This window comes from Nilaparvata lugens, chromosome 10, assembly GCF_014356525.2.
Source record: "Nilaparvata lugens isolate BPH chromosome 10, ASM1435652v1, whole genome shotgun sequence".
Classification (NCBI taxonomy): Eukaryota; Metazoa; Arthropoda; class Insecta; order Hemiptera; family Delphacidae; genus Nilaparvata; species Nilaparvata lugens.
The window spans coordinates 40965988-40986874 of NC_052513.1; the positions used below are offsets into that span (position 1 = coordinate 40965988).

Genomic DNA, 20887 nt, shown 5'->3' on the forward strand with positions numbered 1-20887 from the left:
CTATCACAATCTTCGATCTTATTGGGTACTTTCCTTTAACCCTTAGCGCTCGTGTGGCGGGAGAGCCCCGACATTGCTAGATTCCTCTCCCATTCAGATTTTACTACAACTGGATTCCCTGCCCACTCGCATTTAACCACAGCACTACACTTGGCGTGCGCATACATTACAGTTTCATCCTATCTTATTCAATTCTGTCATTCTTCTACAGCATGCAGTGTTAATCTAATTTAACGTGCTATTAATGTAAGTAATATTTTTGATGATTACCTTATTTTTATTTCTCCATTGAATGATACTTCTCGAAGCATTCACCAGGATGGAGCCCAGGTTTTCGGCTACATGTCTTGTAGAAAAATACAGTCTCTCTCCTTCCACCTGGCACTTTCCTGTTGCTGCAGACTGCACAGTCCTTCGAATTGCATGAACTTAAATTTTATCGATTTAACAATATTTATTGATTTATTATTTCAATAGTACTTAATTCACTTGAATTGTTATTAAATTAATTGAATGTTTCTTCCCTATTCAAAACATCTCTTTTTTGATACACTTCATCAAGTTTTTATCTCTATAATACGACTGTACACTCTCTTCAGTGTTCGACACTGTAATGACGACTAGCAGACTGTATTTATGTGAAATGGTGATTCAGTGCAAATGCACTGCAAAAAGTTACAGTTGCATGATGAATTTAACATTTTTTAAATTAATTAGACTTGGGTCGGTTGCACAAACGCCTGTTATCGTGATTGGATGTCAAGCGAACCAATCTAAGATGCTTTCTCCTTGTTTCAAAGCAACCTTTTGATTGGTTCCAGCGGCATTTAATCATGATTAGAATTTAACAGGCTTTTGTGCAACAATGCCTGAGTATGGATGTCTGAGATAATGACTGTATCAAAATGGGTCAAAATATGTATTATAATACTAATAAATACTGTGGTCGCAAAAATCTTCTGAGATAAAACGGTTTTACTGGCGCTACTGTTGATAACGGGTATGCAGAATTCCAAGGACTTTGATTTTAAAATAAATTTGAATTGTTTCATAATAGGGTTTTTCTAGTATTGTTGGGTTGATTTGTAGCAATGGGGTTTTTTGTTCTAATATTGGATTGAAGTCTACTAGTTTTTTTCTAATATTGGATAGAAGTTTACTATTAGACGCGTCGGTAACCCAAAACAATTGCAGTTAACCCAAAACAAGTTTACTAGTTTATACTAGTTTTTTGTAATATTGAATAGAAGTTTACTATTGGACGTGTCGGTAACCCAAAACAAGTTTACTATTGGACGTGTCGGTAACCCAAAACAATTGCAGTTAACCCAAAACAAGTTTACTAGTTTATGCTAGTTTTTTCTAATATCGGATAGAAGTTTACTATTGGACGTGTCGTTAACCTAAAACAATCGCTTATAATGTAAGGCATAAAACAATTTATTGAGCTTTGATCCCCAAAATGTCCTACTGATACTTCCACAAATCATTTGGAGCCTTCCTATTTTCTTCTCTACATCCAATTCCTCTTTATACTGTTTTTTACACTTGAATGTGTAACTGCCGAAACTACAAGCCATTCGTTGCAGGCAGCCTCTGTGGAACTCTACATCCAATTCCTCTTTATACTGTTTTTTACACTTGAGTGTGTAACTGCCGAAACTACAAGCCATTCGTTGCAGGCAGCCTCTGTGGAACTCTACATCCAATTCCTCTTTATACTGTTTTTTACACTTGAATGTGTAACTGCCGAAACTACAAGCCATTCGTTGCAGGCAGCCTCTGTGGAACATTCCATTCTTCCTACAGCACGAAAAGAGAAAGACTGTTCTCAAACTTTCCATAGTGACTTTTAAAATCAATTATGAATTAGTGATGAAGATTATTTTATTATCATGAATGACAGGGTAGCCTATATGGAGAGAAAAAAACGTACCGATTATGACAGTTTACTGATTGTGGACAATTCAATTTTATAATCACAAATGCATCACTAACCACCATTTCTTTATACTGTAACTGATTTCACAACCCAGATATGTGAACTGAGATACCTGCTGCAATACACCTTGTTGTCTATCACAATCTTCGATCTTATTGGGTACTTTCCTTTAACCCTTAGCGCTCGTGTGGCGGGAGAGCCCCGACATTGCTAGATTCCTCTCCCATTCAGATTTTACTACAACTGGATTCCCTGCCCACTCGCATTTAACCACAGCACTACACTTGGCGTGCGCATACATTACAGTTTCATCCTATCTTATTCAATTCTGTCATTCTTCTACAGCATGCAGTGTTAATCTAATTTAACGTGCTATTAATGTAAGTAATATTTTTGATGATTACCTTATTTTTATTTCTCCATTGAATGATACTTCTCGAAGCATTCACCAGGATGGAGCCCAGGTTTTCGGCTACATGTCTTGTAGAAAAATACAGTCTCTCTCCTTCCACCTGGCACTTTCCTGTTGCTGCAGACTGCACAGTCCTTCGAATTGCTTTTTTCATTTGAATAGAGATGAAATGTGGTTTTCCATCCAATCGTTCTTCTGTGTCATTTGATGATGGTCTTCCTCGTTTCTTCCCTTGTTCATTGTTCCTTATATTGCCAGTCAATTCCAAAATCAATTCTTGACGGAAATTTTTCTGTTTCATTTGGCTTCAGGCCCAGTTCCTTCCTCTTATAATATGAGGAGTTTGATGGAATAAGGAAGGGCGGTATTACAAAATCATAGTTTTGAGAAAAACTAATTCAAAGATTTGATGTGTTGTAACTAAAAAAATAAAATGTGTAGCTTCAAAGCTTCAGCATTTATTAATATTTTTATATTTTAAGCTTACATTTATGAAAAATATGTATATATATATATGTATAATATATTCTACATTATTTGTAGTATACCAGAAACCAGATGTTATGCAAAACAGATGACATAAATCAGTTATAATATTTAATAGTTTGTAACTTTTGCAAGTGTTGTGTCATGTTTTGTTGTTTCTTGTAAGCTCTTTGTTGATAATGGTATATCTTGAAATCGAAGGTGGAAAAGATGTGCTCTATTGTTTTCCCCTAACTTTTTGTTTTTTGTGGTTGGACATGTAATTTTGTGGTTTGTACTCGAAGTCCATTGTTTTCAAAACGTTTCAACACTTCCCTGACTCTGTTAATGTGTTCTTCTCTTGTGGGAGCTGTTATTATTACATAGATAATGCAACGGCGGATATGCTATCAAGGTTTCCGTTGGAAAATGTATTGAAGTCAAAAAAACGAAAAGTTAGGGGAAAACAATAGAGCACATCTTTTCCACCTTCAATTTCAAGATATACCATTATCAACAAAGAGCTTACAAGAAACAACAAAACATGACACAACACTTGCAAAAGTTACAAACTATCTCCGAAGTGGTTGGACAACAGATACAAATGTAAACAAAGAACTACTACCATATTACAATAAACGAGAAGAACTATCATTTGAAAATGGCATACTCCTCTGGTCGGGTCGTTCAGTCATACCCACAAGATTAAGAACAAAAGTACTACAAATTCTTCATGAAGGTCATCCAGGAATTGTAGCAATGAAAGGAAAAACACGATTCCAAGTATGGTGGCCTGGACTGGACAAAGATTTAGAGGAACATGTAAAACACTGCACCGCATGTCAAGAAAACAGAAACAGAGATGTTGAGATGCCACTTTTCTCATGGACTTTTCCAACAGAAGTGTGGTCTAGAATCCACATAGATTTCGCAGGACCATTTTTAGGGAAAATGTGGTTAGTCGTTGTAGATGCTAGATCAAAATGGCTCGAAGTAATACCCATGTCAACAACCACAACAAAATCCACAATCAATATATTACAAGATCTATTTTCTAAATTTGGCTACCCAAGAATAATTGTAAGTGACAACGGTCCTCAACTGACTTCATATGAATTCCAAAATTTCTGCAAAGAACTGAACATAAAACATGCACATATCACCCCATATCAGCCAAAAAGCAATGGATTGGCGGAGCGCTGTGTACAAACATTCAAAGAACGTATGGGAATTTCAAAAGGAAGTACTGGCACCTTACAAGAAAAACTAAATAAATTTTTATTCGCTCATAGAACATCCCCAAAGAAAGCAACAGGAAAAACACCTGCTTTTATGATGTTTGGTCGCGAGTTACGCTGCAAAATAGATCTATTACTACCAGTTGTTAACGTCAGAGTAGACGAGGAGTTAGTTAGACAAGGGAACAGCAAGCTGAGAGTCAACGCAAAGGTGTTCGGAGGGAGAGGGCGATGGCGTATGGGTACTAGACAGATCAGGCAAAGGCTACAAAAAAGGAAAAATCGTTAAAGTAAATGGACCATTAATACATTACCATTGTACTTATGGTTTCTGGTTTGTAACTACTCAAGTGAGCCTTGCCAGCTGTGCGTTATGATAGGACGCACGCGCTATGGGAATCATTGCTGAACCCGTGGTGGAAGTAAGCCTTACGAGCTGTGTATTATGGCGGGATACACGCACAGCGGATGACTAGTGTTATCTCCTTGATATAACTAGAGCTTCCAGTGTCACTCTTCTGTACTTGTTAGCATCTGATGAGATTGAGCTAAACTGAGCCAGTGAGTAGATGTCTCTGATTTGACGCCGATCGTTTCAGTTTTCAAACCAGGCTGCGGGAAGTGGGTTGAGGACGTCTGCTGCAAGTGGAGCGTCGGGCGACAGACAACACCAGTTGTCAAAATTGTCGTTAGGCGACTCCTTGTAGTACCTGGGAGCAAACACAATTGATACACCAATTTGACTGGGTATTTCATTGTTGATTGTCCGAATGGTAGTGAGCCCTTGGATGTTGCGTACTCTGGGTTGTTGTGGATCTGGGATGTACTGGGCTAGTTGTGCAGTACCTCTGTACTCTGTAAGAGTCGGAAAGCTTACGTCGGTGGTCTTGAATGTTGTCAACGAGGAAAGGAACTCTGAAGTACGTTTCATGAGTCTAAAGTTGAGGCCGGTGTTTGGAGGATAGTTTTGGACTTCTCCAGCCGATATTCCAACGTCGATGACGGACGCATACGCTTCGGGGCGGTAGAGTTTCGTGGGGTGGTAGCCAATGAGATTTTGATTGGCGTGGGTGTGGGCAGGAACACCAGGTGGTGACCATGGGCTGATGTCATTATTCTGTGCCGTAATGAGGGCTGCTAAGTGAATACCTAAGCATGGAAGCTCCTCATAAAGATTGTGAGAGGCGGCAGTGATAGCGGCGGCGAAGTTATCAGGAATGGCGACGCCTTGCCACTGGATGACGGTGGTTGGGAGTGGAGGAAAGGTGGGCCGGAGTGAGGTGCCGAGGCAGGATTTCACTCTACCGAGGACCAAGAGCTGAAGACGTAACGGCTCCGGAATCGCTAAGGACTCCAGTCATAACATTTCCAACACAATGGTTTCCTCTGGCGTGAGCGGCTGTTGGTTGCGCGCTTTTAGGCCGATGATTCTAAACCACAGCATAGCTTCAGCGTAGTAATCGAGTTCCTCGGGGATAAGCCGCTTTGTCAAGTCGGGCTTATCGATGGACAGCTGAGTGAACACGTCACGTGTCACTTGTGTCAGGGCAGGGGTACATGGTGAAAAGGTTTCACGCATATACAACTCATGCTCAACTACGTTGTGCATGAAAGCTGAGTTGGAAAAGGGGTTTCCACCGGTGAGGACCTGCTTTGATGCGTCGTGTAACGCCGTCGGTTTGTTGATTTTAGCAGGGACCACACGTTTTGTCGCAGGGGTGGCAGATTTCTCTGGTCCTGTCGACGAGTCCTGAGAAGGACTGTTTTCATTGTTGCCCTTCCATAGGTTGGGCGCCAACTTGTTTTTCTGCTTCAAGGGATGACCCTTGTAACCCTTAAGGGTTGACTCGGACTTCATGATTTCAAAGAGGAAAACGTGTTGATGATGGGGTGAGGTTGTTTGTAGATATGCACTCTAGAACACAAAGATCTGAGAAATACTATATCTCTTATGAACTTTGTACCAGCAAAATAGGGAATGTAGAATATTAGAAATAAATAAGTCTCAAAGATTAATACTCAATGTGTGTAATCTCTATTAAAACATGTAGGATCGAGTGAATTCCAATCAACAAACTATTAAATATTATAACTGATTTATGTCATCTGTTTTGCATAACATCTGGTTTCTGGTATACTACATCTTCCCCCTTTCTTCTTAAGTTCAAACTGCATATCGCAGTTGATCTGTGTGGCATCTTCTCATCGTTTCCTCAACATTCACTAGGTATGAGTATGGTCCATTTACTTTAACGATTTTTCCTTTTTTGTAGCCTTTGCCTGATCTGTCTAGTACCCATACGCCATCGCCCTCTCTGAAAACCTTTGCATTGACTCTCGGCTTGCTGTTCCCTTGTCTAACTAACTCTTCATCTACTCTGTCGTTAACATCTGGTAGTAATAGATCTATTTTGCAGCGTAACTCGCGACCTAACATCATAAAAGCAGGTGTTTTTCCCGTTGCTCTCTTTGGGGATGTTCTATGAGCGAATAAAAATTTATTTAGTTTATCTTGTAAGGTGCCAGTACTTCCTTTTGAAATTTCCATACGTTCTTTGAACGTTCATACACAACGCTCCGCCAATCCATTGAACAGCAAGCCGAGAGTCAACGCAAAGGTGTTCGGAGAGGGCGATGGCGTATGGGTACTAGACAGATCAGGCAAAGGCTACAAAAAAGGAAAAGTCGTTAAAGTAAATGGATCATTAATACATTACCATTGTACGTATGGTTTCTGGTTTGTAACTACTCAAGTGAGCCTTGCCCGCTGTGCATTATGATAGGACGCACGCGCTATGGGAATCATTGCTGAACCTGTGGTGGAAGTAAGCCTTACCAGCTGTGTATTATGGCGGGATACACGCGCAGCGGATGCCTAGTGTTATCTCCTTGATATAACTAGAGCTTCCAGTGTCACTCTTCTGTACTTGTTAGCATCTGATGAGATTGAGCTAAACTGAGCCAGTGAGTAGATGTCTCTGATTTGACGCCGATCGTTTCGGTTTTCAAACCAGGCTGCGGGAAGTGGGTTGGGGACGTCTGCTGCAAGTAGAGCGTCGGGCGACAGACAACACCAGTTGTCAAAATTGTCGTTAGGCGACTCCTTGTAGTACCTGGGAGCAAACACAATTGATACACCAATTTGACTGGGTATTTCATTGTTGATTGTCGGAATGGTAGTGAGCCCTTGGATGTTGCGTACTCCGGGTTGTTGTGGATCTGGGATGTACTGGGCTAGTTGTGCAGTAGCTCTGTACTCTGTAAGAGTCGGAAAGCTTATGTTGGTGGTCTTGAATGTTGTCAACGAGGAAAGGACCTCTGAAGTACGTTTCAGGAGGCCAAAGTTGAGGCCGGTGTTTGGAGGATAGTTTTGGACTTCTCCAGCCGATATTCCAACGTCGATGACAGATGCATATGCTTCGGGGCGGTAGCGTTTCGTGGGGCGGTAGCCAATGAGATTTTGATTGGCGTGGGTGTGGGCAGGAACACCAGGTGGTGACCATGGGCTGATGTCATTATTCTGTGCCGTAATGAGGGCTGCTAAGTGAATACCTAAGCATGGAAGGTCCTCATAAAGGTTGTGAGAGGCGGCAGTGATAGCGGCGGTGAAGTTACCAGGAATGGCGACGCCTTGCCACTGGATGATGGTGGTTGGGAGTGGAGGAAAGGTGGGCCAGAGTGAGGTGCCGAGGCAGGATTTCACTCTACCGAGGACCAAGAGCTGAAGACGTAACGGCTCCGGAATCGCAAAGGACTCCAGTCGTAACATTTCCAACACAATGATTCCATCTGGCGTGAGCGGCTGTTGGTTGCGCGCTTTTAGGCCGATGATTCTAAACCACTGCATAGCTGCAGCGTAGTAATCGAGTTCCTCGGGGATAAGCCACTTTGTCAAGTCTGGCTTATCGATGGACAGCTGAGTGAACACGTCACGTGTCACTTGTGTCAGGGCAGGGGTACATGGTGAAAAGGTTTCAGGCATATACAACTCACGCTCAACTACATTGTGCACGAAAGCTGAGTCGGAGAAGGGGTTTCCACCGGTGAGGACCTGCTTTGATGCATCGTGTAACGCTGTCTGTTTGTTGATTTTAGCAGGGACCACACATTTTGTCGCAGGGGTGGCAGATTTCTCTGGTCCTGTTGACGAGTCCTGAGAAGGACTGTTGCCCTTCCATAGGTTGGGCGCCAACTTGTTTTTCTGCTTCGAGGGATGACCCTTGTAACCCTTAAGGGTTGACTCGGACTCCATGATTTCAAAGAGGAAAACGCGGTGATGATGGGGTGAGGATGATGAGATGGGGTGGGGTGTGGTTGTTTGGAGATATGCACTCTAGAACACAAAGATCTGAGAAATACTATATCGCTTATGAACTTCGTACAAGCAAAATAGGGCATGTAGAATATTAGAAATAAATAAGTCTCAAAGATTAATACTCAACGTGTGTAATCTCTATTAAAACATGTATCAGGACAGCTGAGTGAACACGTCACGTGTCACTTGCGTCAGGGCGGGGGTACATGGTGAAAAGGTTTCACGCATATACAACTCACGCTCAACTACGTTGTGCACGAAAGCTGAGTCGGAGAAGGGGTTTCCGCCGGTGAGGACCTGCTTTGACGCGTCGTGTAACGCCGTCGGTTTGTTGATTTTAGCAGGGACCACACGTTTTGTCGCAGGGGTGGCAGATTTCTCTGGTCCTGTCGACGAGTCCTGAGAAGGACTGTTTTCGTTGTTGCCCTTCCATAGGTTGGGCGCCAACTTGTTTTTCTGCTTTGAGGGATGACCCTTGTAACCCTTAAGGGTTGACTCGGACTCCATGATTTCAAAGAGGAAAACGCGGTGATGATGGGGTGAGGATGATGAGATGGGGTGGGGTGAGGTTGTTTGGAGATATGCACTCTAGAACACAAAGATCTGAGAAATACTATATCGCTTATGAACTTCGTACCAGCAAAATAGGGCATGTAGAATATTAGAAATAAATAAGTCTCAAAGATTAATACTCAACGTGTGTAATCTCTATTAAAACATGTAGGATCGAGTGAATTCCAATCAACAAACTATTAAATATTATAACTGATTTATGTCATCTGTTTTGCATAATATCTGGTTTCTGGTATACTACATCTTCCCCCTTTCTTCTTAAGTTCAAACTGCATATCGCAGTTGATCTGTGTGGCATCTTCTCATCGTTTCCTCAACATTCACTAGGTATGAGTATGGTCCATTTACTTTAACGATTTTTCCTTTTTGTAGCCTTTGCCTGATCTGTCTAGTACCCATATGCCATCGCCCTCTCCAAAACCTTTGCGTTGACTCTCGGCTTGCTGTTCCCTTGTCTAACTAACTCTCCGTCTACTCTGTCGTTAACATCTGGTAGTAATAGATCTATTTTGCAGCGTAACTCGCGACCGAACATCATAAAAGCAGGTGTTTTTCCCATTGCTCTCTTTGGGGATGTTCTATGAGCGAATAAAAATTTATTTAGTTTTTCTTGTAAGGTGCCAGTACTTCCTTTTGAAATTTCCATACATTCTTTGAACGTTTGTACACAACGCTCCGCCAATCCATTGAACAGCAAGCCGAGAGTCAATGCAAAGGTGTTCAGAGAGGGCGATGGCGTATGGGTACTAGACAGATAAGGCAAAGGCTACAAAAAAGGAAAAATCGTTAAAGTAAATGAACCATTAATACATTACCATTGTACTTATGGTTTCTGGTTTGTAACTACTCAAGTGAGCCTTGCCAGCTGTGCCTTATGATAGGACGCACGCGCTATGGGAATCATTGCTGAACCCGTGGTGGAAGTAAGCCTTACCAGCTGTGTATTATGGCGGGATACACGCGCCGCGGATGCCTAGTGTTATCTCCTTGATATAACTAGAGCTTCCAGTGTCACTCTTCTGTACTCGTTAGCATCTGATGAGATTGAGCTAAACTGAGCCAGTGAGTAGATGTCTCTGATTTAACACCGATCGTTTCGGTTTTCAAACCAGGCTGTGGGAAGTGGGTTGAGGATGTCTGCTGCAAGTGGAGCGTCGGGTGACAGACAACACCAGTTGTCAAAATTGTCGTTAGGCGACTCCTTGTAGTACCTGGGAGCAAACACAATTGATACACCAATTTGACTGGGTATTTCATTGTTGATTGTCCGAATGGTAGTGAGCCCTTGGATGTTGCGTACTCCGGGTTGTTGTGGATCTGGGATGTAATGGGCTAGTTGTGCAGTAGCTCCGTACTCTGTAAGAGTCGGAAAGCTTATGTCAGTGGTCTTAAATGTTGTCAACGAGGAAAGGACCTCTGAAGTACGTTTCAGGAGGTCGAAGTTGAGGCCGGTGTTTGGAGGATAGTTTTGGACTTCTCCAGCCGATATTCCAACGTTGATGACGGATGCATATGCTTCGGGGCGGTAGCGTTTTGTGGGGCGGTAGCCAATGAGATTTTGATTGGTGTGGGTGTGGGCAGGAACACCAGGTGGTGACCATGGGCCGATGTCATTATTCTGTGCCGTAATGAGGGCTGCTAAGTGAATACCTAAGCATGGAAGCTCCTCATAAAGGTTGTGAGAGGCGGCAGTGATAGCGGCGGCGAAGTTACCAGGAATGGCGATGCCTTGCCACTGGATGACGGTGGTTGGGAGTGGAGGAAAGGTGGGCCGGAGTGAGGTGCCGAGGCAGGATTTCACTCTACCGAGGACCAAGAGCTGAAGACGTAACGGCTCCGGAATCGCAAAGGACTCCAGTCGTAACATTTCCAACACAATGGTTTCCTCTGGTGTGAGCAGCTGTTGGTTGCACGCTTTTAGGCCAATGATTCTAATCTACAGCATAGCTGCAGCGTAGTAATTGAGTTCCTCGGGGATAAGCCGCTTTGTCAAGTCGGGCTTATCGATGGACAGCTGAGTGAACACGTCACGTGTCACTTGCGTCAGGGCGGGGGTACATGGTGAAAAGGTTTCACGCATATACAACTCACGCTCAACTACGTTGTGCACGAAAGCTGAGTCGGAGAAGGGGTTACCGCCGGTGAGGACCTGCTTTGACGCGTCGTGTAACGCCGTCGGTTTGTTGATCTTAGCAGGGACCACACGTTTTGTCGCAGGGGTGGCAGATTTCTCTGGTCCTGTTGACGAGTCCTGAGAAGGACTGTTTTCGTTGTTGCCCTTCCATAGGTTGGGCGCCAACTTGTTTTTCTGCTTTGAGGGATGACCATTGGCCAGCGCTTGGTGTTCCGGCTTACACTGTATGTCATGCACATTTGATCTGCAGTATCGACACCACTTTTTGTCTGATTATAAAAAGTTATTATCTCAGGCTTCTTCCGCTCTCCAGAATCAGGGTCAATTGTTGAGTCATTATGAAGGGAGGATAGAAGAATGACATTTTTCCTTTCACGAGGGATGTAGGAAACCAGAACTTTGCCATCATTGAATGCAAACATACTGCTATATTGTTTTCTTCCTTTCACATTCACAAAATCTGGTGGCAATGCTGATTTATTTTTTCTTAAAGTGCCAACGTAGGACAGTTTCTTTTTTCTCAGTTCATCAACCAAGTCAACATCAGTGAACCAATTGTCGGCTGTTATGTTCCGACCTGTTCCAACAATTGGTTCAACCATTCGTCTCACTACATCAGTTGGTTTATTGCTCAAACAATATGGACCTGCTGGTTGTTTACCAGCATATATTTCCATCTTCATAGTGTACGTCATTCTGGCATCTACGAGAGCATACACTTTTATTCCATACTTGTTTGGCTTAGATGGTATGTACTGCTTGAAGCTACATCTACCTCGAAAACCAGGAAGCATTTCATCAAGAGTCACGTTCTCCCCAACACAATAGCTCTTCTGACAATTCTCCACAAACTTTTCAAATACCTCCCTAACAGGAGCTAGACGGTCATATTTTTTTCGATCAGCTCGATTTGTCCGGTCATCAAAACGGAGGCAATGTGTTAGAGTCTTGAATCGCTTCAGATTCATTACAAGACTAAATTTCTCTACACCATCACCCTCAGCTCCCCAAAGTTCTTCTAGACATTGCCGATTTGCTTTGTATGCCCCAGCTAGGTACAACAAACCAATGTAAGCCTTCAATTCAATAACATCAGTAGGCTTGATGTCTCGTTCTCTAGAGAATTGGTCCTTGATAGAGTTCATGTATTGGTTTGTACATGTTACAATTGTGTCAAGGATGTTGTCAGTAAATAAATTGCTCCAACATTCAAAAGCAGATTTAGCATTTCTTGCATTACCTTTTACACCAGGAAGATGAGTTACAATATTTTGAGATTGTACCCGACAAAAAGTGCTTCCAGGTGACTTTTTCAACCAATTAGTCTTCTTGTCTTTGCCCAAAAAAAATGTCTCATCTGTTTTTTCACTCGTAGTATCTTCATCATCACTAAACTTATCACAATCCTGCTCTGTATCGGAATCACCTTGTTGTTCCTCCACTTCATCTTGTGAATCGATGTCACTTTCTTCTCCCAAATCCTCATTGGCCGCTGGGTCTTCATCATCGTCATCCTCAAGGAAACGTCGTAGCTCTTCAATATTTTTCTGATTGGTCGTATCATACGTTTCTCGAGCCATTTTTCCAGTAAAACTGAAACCAAAACAAACAACATTATTTTTATAATAGCTTATTTGTATAACTGCTAAATTACTAAATTACTTTTTTATAACTGCTAAATTATTTTTATATAACAATCAAAGTAAACTGACTGAGTAAATAATCATACAAAATATAAATTTGACCAAAAGTGAACGAGTTCAGGCGCAACTGGCCTGAGAAGCCAACCTGAAAAAACATATATATTTTTGTAAAACAGACACAAATTTGATAATTATGTTTATAAAATGATCAAATTAAACTGACTAAATGAATAATGAAACAAAAAACAAACCTTCAAAAAATGGACGAGTTCAGGCGCAACTGGCCTGAGAAGCCAAGATAGACAGATCTCCTCAACACACAATCAGAACGGCTACTGGTATGAGGAATCTTCAACACCTTCAAAATTGACGCGAGTATCCTGGAGACTAGCAATGTACGCGCCCTAGCGGCATCAAGAGAAACTAAAACAAATCTGCTGTGCCTGTCAGGCCTATTGCGCCCGACGAAGGGTTAAATATTATAACTGATTTATGTCATCTGTTTTGCATAACATCTGTTTTCTGGTATACTACATCTTCCCCCTTTCTTCTTAAGTTCAAACTGCATATCGCAGTTGATCTGTGTGGCATCTTCTCATCGTTTCCTCAACATTCACTAGGTATGAGTATGGTCCATTTACTTTACTTTACTTTATTTTTCCTTTTTTGTAGCCTTTGCCTGATCTGTCTAGTACCCATACGCCATCGCCCTCTCCAAAAACCTTTGCGTTGACTCTCGGCTTGCTGTTCCCTTGTCTAACTAACTCTTTGTCTACTCTGTCGTTAACATCTGGTAGTAATAGATCTATTTTGCAGCGTAACTCGCGACCAAACATCATAAAAACAGGTGTTTTTCCCGTTGCTCTCTTTGGGGATGTTCTATGAGCGAATAAAAATTTATTTAGTTTTTCTTGTAAGGTACCAGTACTTCCTTTTGAAATATCCATACGTTCTTTGAACGTTCGTACACAACGCTCCACCAATCCATTGAACAGCAAGCTGAGAGTCAACGCAAAGGTGTTCGGAGAGGGCAATGGTGTATGGGTACTAGACAGATCAGGCAAAGGCTACAAAAAAGGAAAAATTGTTAAAGTAAATGGATCATTAATACATTACCATTGTACTTATGGTTTCTGGTTTGTAACTACTCAAGTGAGCCTTGCCAGCTGTGCGTTATGATAGGACGCATGCGCTATGGGAATCATTGCTGAACCCGTGGTGGAAGTAAGCCTTACCAGCTGTGTATTATGGCGGGATACACGCGCCGCGGATGCCTAGTGTTATCTCCTTGATATAACTAGAGCTTCCAGTGTCACTCTTCTGTACTCGTTAGCATCTGATGAGATTGAGCTAAACTGAGCCAGTGAGTAGATGTCTCTGATTTGACGCCGATCGTTTCGGTTTTCAAACCAGGCTGCGGGAAGTGGGTTGGGGACGTCTGCTGCAAGTGGAGCGTCGGGCGACAGACAACACCAGTTGTCAAAATTGTCGTTAGGTGACTCCTTGTAGTACCTGGGAGCAAACACAATTGATACACCAATTTGACTAGGTATTTCATTGTTGATTATCCAAATGGTAGTGAGCCCTTGGATGTTGCGTACTCCGGGTTGTTGTGGATCTGGGATGTACTGGGCTGCTTGTGCAGTAGCTCTGTACTCTGTAAGAGTCGGAAAGCTTATGTCGGTGGTCTTGAATGTTGTCAACGAGGAAAGGATCTCTGAAGTACGTTTCAGGAGGCTGAAGTTGAGGCCGCTGTTTGGAGGATAGTTTTGGACTTCTCCAGCCGATATTCCAACGTCGATGACGGACGCATACGCTTCGGGGCGGTAGCGTTTCGTGGGACGGTAGCCAATGAGATTTTGATTGGCGTGGGTGTGGGCAGGAACACCATGTGGTGACCATGGGCTGATGTCATTATTCTGTGCCGTAATGAGGGCTGCTAAGTGAATTCCTAAGCATGGAAGCTCATCATAAAGGTTGTGAGGGGCGGCAGTGATAGCGGCGGCGAAGTTACCAGGAATGGCGGCGCCTTGCCACTGGATGACGGTGGTTGGGAGTGGTGGAAAGGTGGGCCGGAGTGAGGTGCCGAAGCCGGATTTCACTCTACCGAGGACCAAGAGCTGAAGACATAACGGCTCCGGAATCGCAAAGGACTCCAGTCGTAACATTTCCAACACAATGGTTTCCTCTGGCATGAGCGGCTGTTGGTTGCGCGCTTTTAGGCCGATGATTCTAAACCACAGCATAGCTGCAGCATAGTAATCGAGTTACTCGCGGATAAGCCGCTTTGACAAGTCGGGCTTATTGATGGACAGCTGAGTGAACATGTCACGTGTCACTTGTGTCAGGGCAGGGGTACATGGTGAAAAGGTTTCACGCATATACAACTCATGCTCAACTACGTTGTGCACGAAAGCTGAGTCGGAGAAGGGGTTTCCGCCGGTGAGGACCTGCTTTGACACTTTGTGTAACGCCGTCGGTTTGTTGATTTTAGCAGGGACCACACGTTTTGTCGCAGGGGTGGCAGATTTCTCTGGTCCTGTCGACGAGTCCTGATAAGGACTGTTTTCATTGTTGCCCTTCCATAGGTTGGGCGCCAACTTGTTTTTCTGCTTCGAGGGATGACCCTTGTAACCCTTAAGGGTTGACTTGGACTCTATGATTTCAAAGAGGAAAACGCGGTGATGATGGGGTGAGGATGATGAGATGGGGTGTGGTGAGGTTGTTTGGAGATATGCACTCTAGAACACAAAGATCTGAGAAATACTATATCGCTTATGAACTTCGTACCAGCAAAATAGGGCATGTAGAATATTAGAAATAAATAAGTCTCAAAGATTAATACTCAACGTGTGTAATCTCTATTAAAACATGTAGGATCGAGTGAATTCCAATCAACAAACTATTAAATATTATAACTGATTTATGTCATCTGTTTTGCATAACATCTGGTTTCTGAAATACTACATCTTCCCCCTTTCTTCTTAAGTTCAAACTGCATATCGCAGTTGATCTGCGTGGCATCTTCTCATCGTTTCCTCAACATTCACTAGGTATGAGTATGGTCCATTTACTTTAACGATTTTTCCTTTTTTGTAGCCTTTGCCTGATCTGTCTAGTACCCATACGCCATCGCCCTCTCCGAAAACCTTTGCGTTGACTCTCGGCTTGCTGTTCCCTTGTCTAACTAACTCTTCGTCTACTCTGTCGTTAACATCTGGTAGTAATAGATCTATTTTGCAGCGTAACTCGCGACCGAACATCATAAAAGCAGGTGTTTTCCCGTTGCTCTCTTTGGGGATGTTCTATGAGCGAATAAAAATTTATTTAGTTTTTCTTGTAAGGTGCCAGTACTTCCTTTTGAAATTTCCATACATTCTTTGAACGTTTGTACACAACGCTCCGCCAATCCATTGAACAGCAAGCCGAGAGTCAACGCAAAGGTGTTCGGAGAGGGCGATGGCGTATGGGTACTAGACAGATCAGGCAAAGGCTACAAAAAAGGAAAAATCGTTAAAGTAAATGGATCATTAATACATTACCATTGTACTTATGGTTTCTGGTTTGTAACTACTCAAGTGAGCCTTGCCAGCTGTGCGTTATGATAGGACGCATGCGCTTTGGGAATCATTGCTGAACCCATGGTGGAAGTAAGCCTTACCAGCTGTGTATTATGGCAGGATACATGCACAGCGGATGACTAGTGTTATCTCCTTGATATAACTAGAGCTTCCAGTGTCACTCTTCTGTACTCGGTAGCATCTGATGAGATTGAGCTAAACAGAGCCAGTGAGTAGATGTCTCTGATTTGACGCCGATCGTTTCGGTTTTCAAACCAGGTTGCAGGAAGTGGGTTGGGGACGTCTGCTGCTGTGCGCTATGGGAATCATTGCTGAACCCGTGGTGGAAGTAAGCCTTACCAGCTGTGTATTATGGTGGGATACACGCACAGCGGATGACTAGTGTTATCTCCTTGATATAACTAGAGCTTCCAGTGTCACTCTTCTGTACTTGTTAGCATCTGATGAGATTGAGCTAAACTGAGCCAGTGAGTAGATGTCTCTGATTTGACGCCGATCGTTTCGGTTTTCAAACCAGGCTGCAGGAAGTGGGTTGGGGACGTCTGCTGCTGTGCGCTATGGGAATCATTGCTGAACCCGTGGTGGAAGTAAGCCTTACCAGCTGTGTATTATGGCGGGATACACGCGCCGCGGATGCCTAGTGTTATCTCCTTGATATAACTAGAGCTTCCAGTGTCACTCTTCTGTACTCGTTAGCATCTGATGAGATTGAGCTAAACTGAGCCAGTGATTAGATGTCTCTGATTTGACGCCGATCGTTTCGGTTTTCAAACCAGGCTGCGGGAAGTGGGTTGGGGACGTCTGCTGCAAGTGGAGCGTCGGGCGACAGACAACACCAGTTGTCAAAATTGTCGTTAGGCGACTCCTTGTAGTACCTGGGAGCAAACACAATTGATACACCAATTTGACTGGGTATTTCATTGTTGATTGTCCAAATGGTAGTGAGCCCTTGGATGTTGCGTACTCCGGGTTGTTGTGGATCTGGGATGTACTGGGCTAGTTGTGCAGTAGCTCCGTACTCTGTAAGAGTCGGAAAGCTTACGTCGGTGGTCTTGAATGTTGTCAACGAGGAAAGGACCTCTGAAGTACGTTTCAGGAGGTCGAAGTTGAGGCCGGTGTTTGGAGGATAGTTTTGGACTTCTCCAGCCGATATTCCAATGTCGATGACGGACGCATATGCTTCGGGGCGGTAGCGTTTTGTGGGGCGGTAGCCAATGAGATTTTGATTGGCGTGGGTGTGGGCAGGAACACCAGGTGGTGACCATGGGCTGATGTCATTATTCTGTGCCGTAATGAGGGCTGTCAAGTGAATACCTAAGCATGGAAGCTCCTCATAAAGGTTGTGAGGGGCGGCAGTGATAGCGGCGGCGAAGTTACCAGGAATGGCGGCGCCTTGCCACTGGATGACGGTGGTTGGGAGTGGAGGAAAGATGGGCCGGAGTGAGGTGCCGAAGCCGGATTTCACTCTACCGAGGACCAAGATCTGAAGACGTAACGGCTCCGGAATCGCAAAGGACTCCAGTCGTAACATTTCCAACACATTGGTTTCCTCTGGCGTGAGCGGCTGTTGGTTGCGCGCTTTTAGGCTGATGATTCTAAACCACAGCATAGCTGCAGTGTAGTAATTGAGTTCCTCGGGGATAAGCCGCTTTGTCAAGTCGGGCTTATCGATGGACAGCTGAGTGAACACGTCACGTGTCACTTGTGTCAGGGCAGGGGTACATGGTGAAAAGGTTTCACACATATACAACTCACGCTCAACTACGTTGTGCATGAAAGCTGAGTCAGAGAAGGGGTTTCCGCCGGTGAGGACCTGCTTTGACGCGTCGTGTAACGCCGTCGGTTTGTTGATTTTAGCAGGGACCACACGTTTTGTTGCAGGGGTGGCAGATTTCTCTGGTCCTGTCGACGAGTCCTGAGAAGGACTTTTTTCGTTGTTGCCCTTCCATAGGTTGGGCGCCAACTTGTTTTTCTGCTTCGTGGGATGACCCTTGTAACCCTTAAGGGTTGACTTGGACTCCATGATTTCAAAGAGGAAAACGCGGTGATGATGGGGTGAGGATGATGAGATGGGGTGGGGTGTGGTTGTTTGGAGATATGCACTCTAGAACACAAAGATCTGAGAAATACTATATCGCTTATGAACTTCGTACCAGCAAAATAGGGCATGTAGAATATTAGAAATAAATAAGTCTCAAAGATTAATACTCAACGTGTGTAATCTCTGCCCAAACTGCCTTCCTCATATTTTCTAAATTGCCTGTGTTGTTTCTTATTGCCATACCATAATAATTTTGTAGATTGTCCATTAGCTTGTCTGTAAGTCTCCCTTTACCTGATATTGGTTTGCCATCAGGTAATTTTTTTCCTTTGAATTCATTCCTTAGCTTTCTCAATCTATATCCCATTCTCTTCTGGATGTGCCCTATGCACTCAAGTTTCTCTACTTCCTGTGTACCATATGGAGCTGCCTCTATAACTTTTTTGAACCCTTTACTGTCACCATCACCAAGGTAATGAGTATATTTCACCCCATAATTGTTCAATGACCTCTTGAATATAGCTAGTACACCTGCAACCTCCATACCCCCACTTACTCCTTCATATTTTTTTTGCATACTTTTTCATGTGCCTCCCTCTGCTCTCTAGTTTTTACCCTGCTGCAGCCATGACAATATTTTGACATTACCTCCACATCAATAATTTTCCCATTTTCAATCGATGTTGCTGATACCACCCCATTCAAACTTCGAAATCCCCTTTTTTGCCATGTCCCATCCAGAGCAATAGTGAGGTCTGAAGAATCTTTAGTCTGCACTGCATCTTTCACTGCTTCTGACATTGATTTTTCAGCTGTGTCCTTCACAGCCTCACAATAATATTTGTAAAGTTCTGGAATCGTGTTGGAGGTGGAGGAAGATCCATCAAAGCACAAAATGTCATGCATGACTGCTGGCCTTTACCTAAAGCTCGCATGCTATACACTAACCTAATATTATTCTCATATCCAGAATCTGTTTTTCTACTTGACTTGTAAATTTATTGGCTTCACAAATATTACATTTTACATGTAGTTTTGATGAAATTCCAAGTCTTTGGTTGTGTCCTCGAAAAAGTATAGACAGTCTGTATTGTCACAAAATTTACACTTAGCAATACTGGTTATCAAGGAACTAAGCAATTGAATGTCTACAATAATATTACCTGAAGTGAGGTTTACACTAATATTATCTAATACTAATCAAAGTTTTCATAGCTTGAGGATAGTTTCTTTGAAGATGATGTACTTTGAATTGAGGAGTCCAAATTAGTATCAATTGAAATATTGTCTGTGGAACTTGGGCCTGCAACATCTGGAGTTGTTATTACTGTTATAGTCTGTTTCTTTCTTCCTTTCCTTTTCTTGAAGATACCTTTGGGCTTTGTCATGGCTGTTTTTACAAAGATCACTTAGAATTGGGACTTCACACAAAAATAAATTGTAACTTCACACGAAAAAAAAACCGATTCCAAAACCGTAATTCGCGACCGATAAACTGAATACAACAAACAATCGTTGACTAAACTTGTGAACTAACCTAGAAAACAACAAACACATGTTCAGTGCCATTCAGTGATGTAAACAGAAGTGAAATGATGAAGCAGATGAATATAAAAATTTGAATACAATTTCGAGTTCCAAAAATTATCAGCTGTGAGTAATCGTGAAATTTTTCTAATGCAATGATGTATTAAAACTCAAATATCTTTCTTAATATTCATTTGTCAACTTTGTATGATGGCTCACTGGAAAGCGGGAGATTCAAAGTACATGAATGTGCAAAAACATGAAAATTGATATTTTTCAAAAAAACCAAGGTACGAGGTGCCCTTAAACAAGTTTCCATCGTTGAATTTGAGGACGGCATTATAAATTCCGTACTGCAGTGTTTTAATGTCACAAAAGTTCTTTTTGGAATTATAGCTCATATTATTAGATTGTTCAAGCTCTCACACACATTTTGAGTTTTCCCTGACAAACACTTCTCCAACAAACAACTTTCAGTAAGACTCTTGAAAATGGGTTTTATTTCATCCATAATTATTTTCTGTAGGTGGAAATGCTTACTATGGTAATATTCTTTTCCAGTGGCTACTGCTTCCTTATACTTGCACCATGAATCATCACACAGCTGGTGAAGTGGTTCATCATTGCTAGAGCGAACATGATAGAGCCTTGGTTGAACTTGAATTATTATTTCCAATAGTTGACTTATAATATAATAATCAATTTCATATTATAAATTACATGTTTGAACACTTCATACGCTAAATTCAAGTTTATATATTATTCTGATTAAGCTGATTTTATGATTCACACTGGCGCACAAGGAATCTTCCTTTTGCCGGCGTTTTTGCCTCACCTACTGTAGTTATGCATGTGAGCATAAATTAAATCTTCATTTAATGACTGTTATTTGTAGTGTCATGAATAGGATATCATTTAGTTATTATATCTAATTAAATAAATAAACATTTTTTTAATTTTTATTTACATATCTTGGTTCAAGTGCACTAGCATATACCTACTTATATTTATTTTTT

The 20887-nt window shown here is 42.5% G+C and overlaps 4 protein-coding genes across 4 annotated transcripts; all 4 read right to left on the reverse strand.

Annotated features, from left to right (window-relative positions):
* Positions 1-4652: 4652 nt before the first annotated feature.
* On the reverse strand, positions 4653-5915 carry LOC120353201. The gene is made up of 2 exons (XM_039436020.1): positions 5431-5915; positions 4653-5358 (listed from the first exon to the last, which is right to left on the reverse strand). Exons 1-2 carry the CDS (start codon positions 5913-5915, stop codon positions 4653-4655), a joined length of 1191 nt encoding a protein of 396 aa, XP_039291954.1.
* A 4111-nt stretch (positions 5916-10026) lies between these two features.
* On the reverse strand, positions 10027-10812 carry LOC120353202. The gene has a single exon (XM_039436021.1). It carries the CDS (start codon positions 10810-10812, stop codon positions 10027-10029), a length of 786 nt encoding a protein of 261 aa, XP_039291955.1.
* Positions 10813-10881: 69 nt separating this feature from the next.
* LOC120353203 (piggyBac transposable element-derived protein 4-like) lies at positions 10882-13200 on the reverse strand. The gene is made up of 3 exons (XM_039436022.1): positions 12974-13200; positions 11580-12672; positions 10882-11301 (listed from the first exon to the last, which is right to left on the reverse strand). The coding sequence occupies exons 2-3, from the start codon at positions 12657-12659 to the stop codon at positions 10882-10884; spliced, it is 1500 nt and encodes a 499-aa protein (XP_039291956.1). The 5' UTR covers positions 12660-12672; positions 12974-13200.
* Positions 13201-14002: 802 nt separating this feature from the next.
* On the reverse strand, positions 14003-14968 carry LOC120353204. The gene has a single exon (XM_039436023.1). It carries the CDS (start codon positions 14966-14968, stop codon positions 14003-14005), a length of 966 nt encoding a protein of 321 aa, XP_039291957.1.
* Between the last annotated feature and the right edge of the window lie 5919 nt (positions 14969-20887).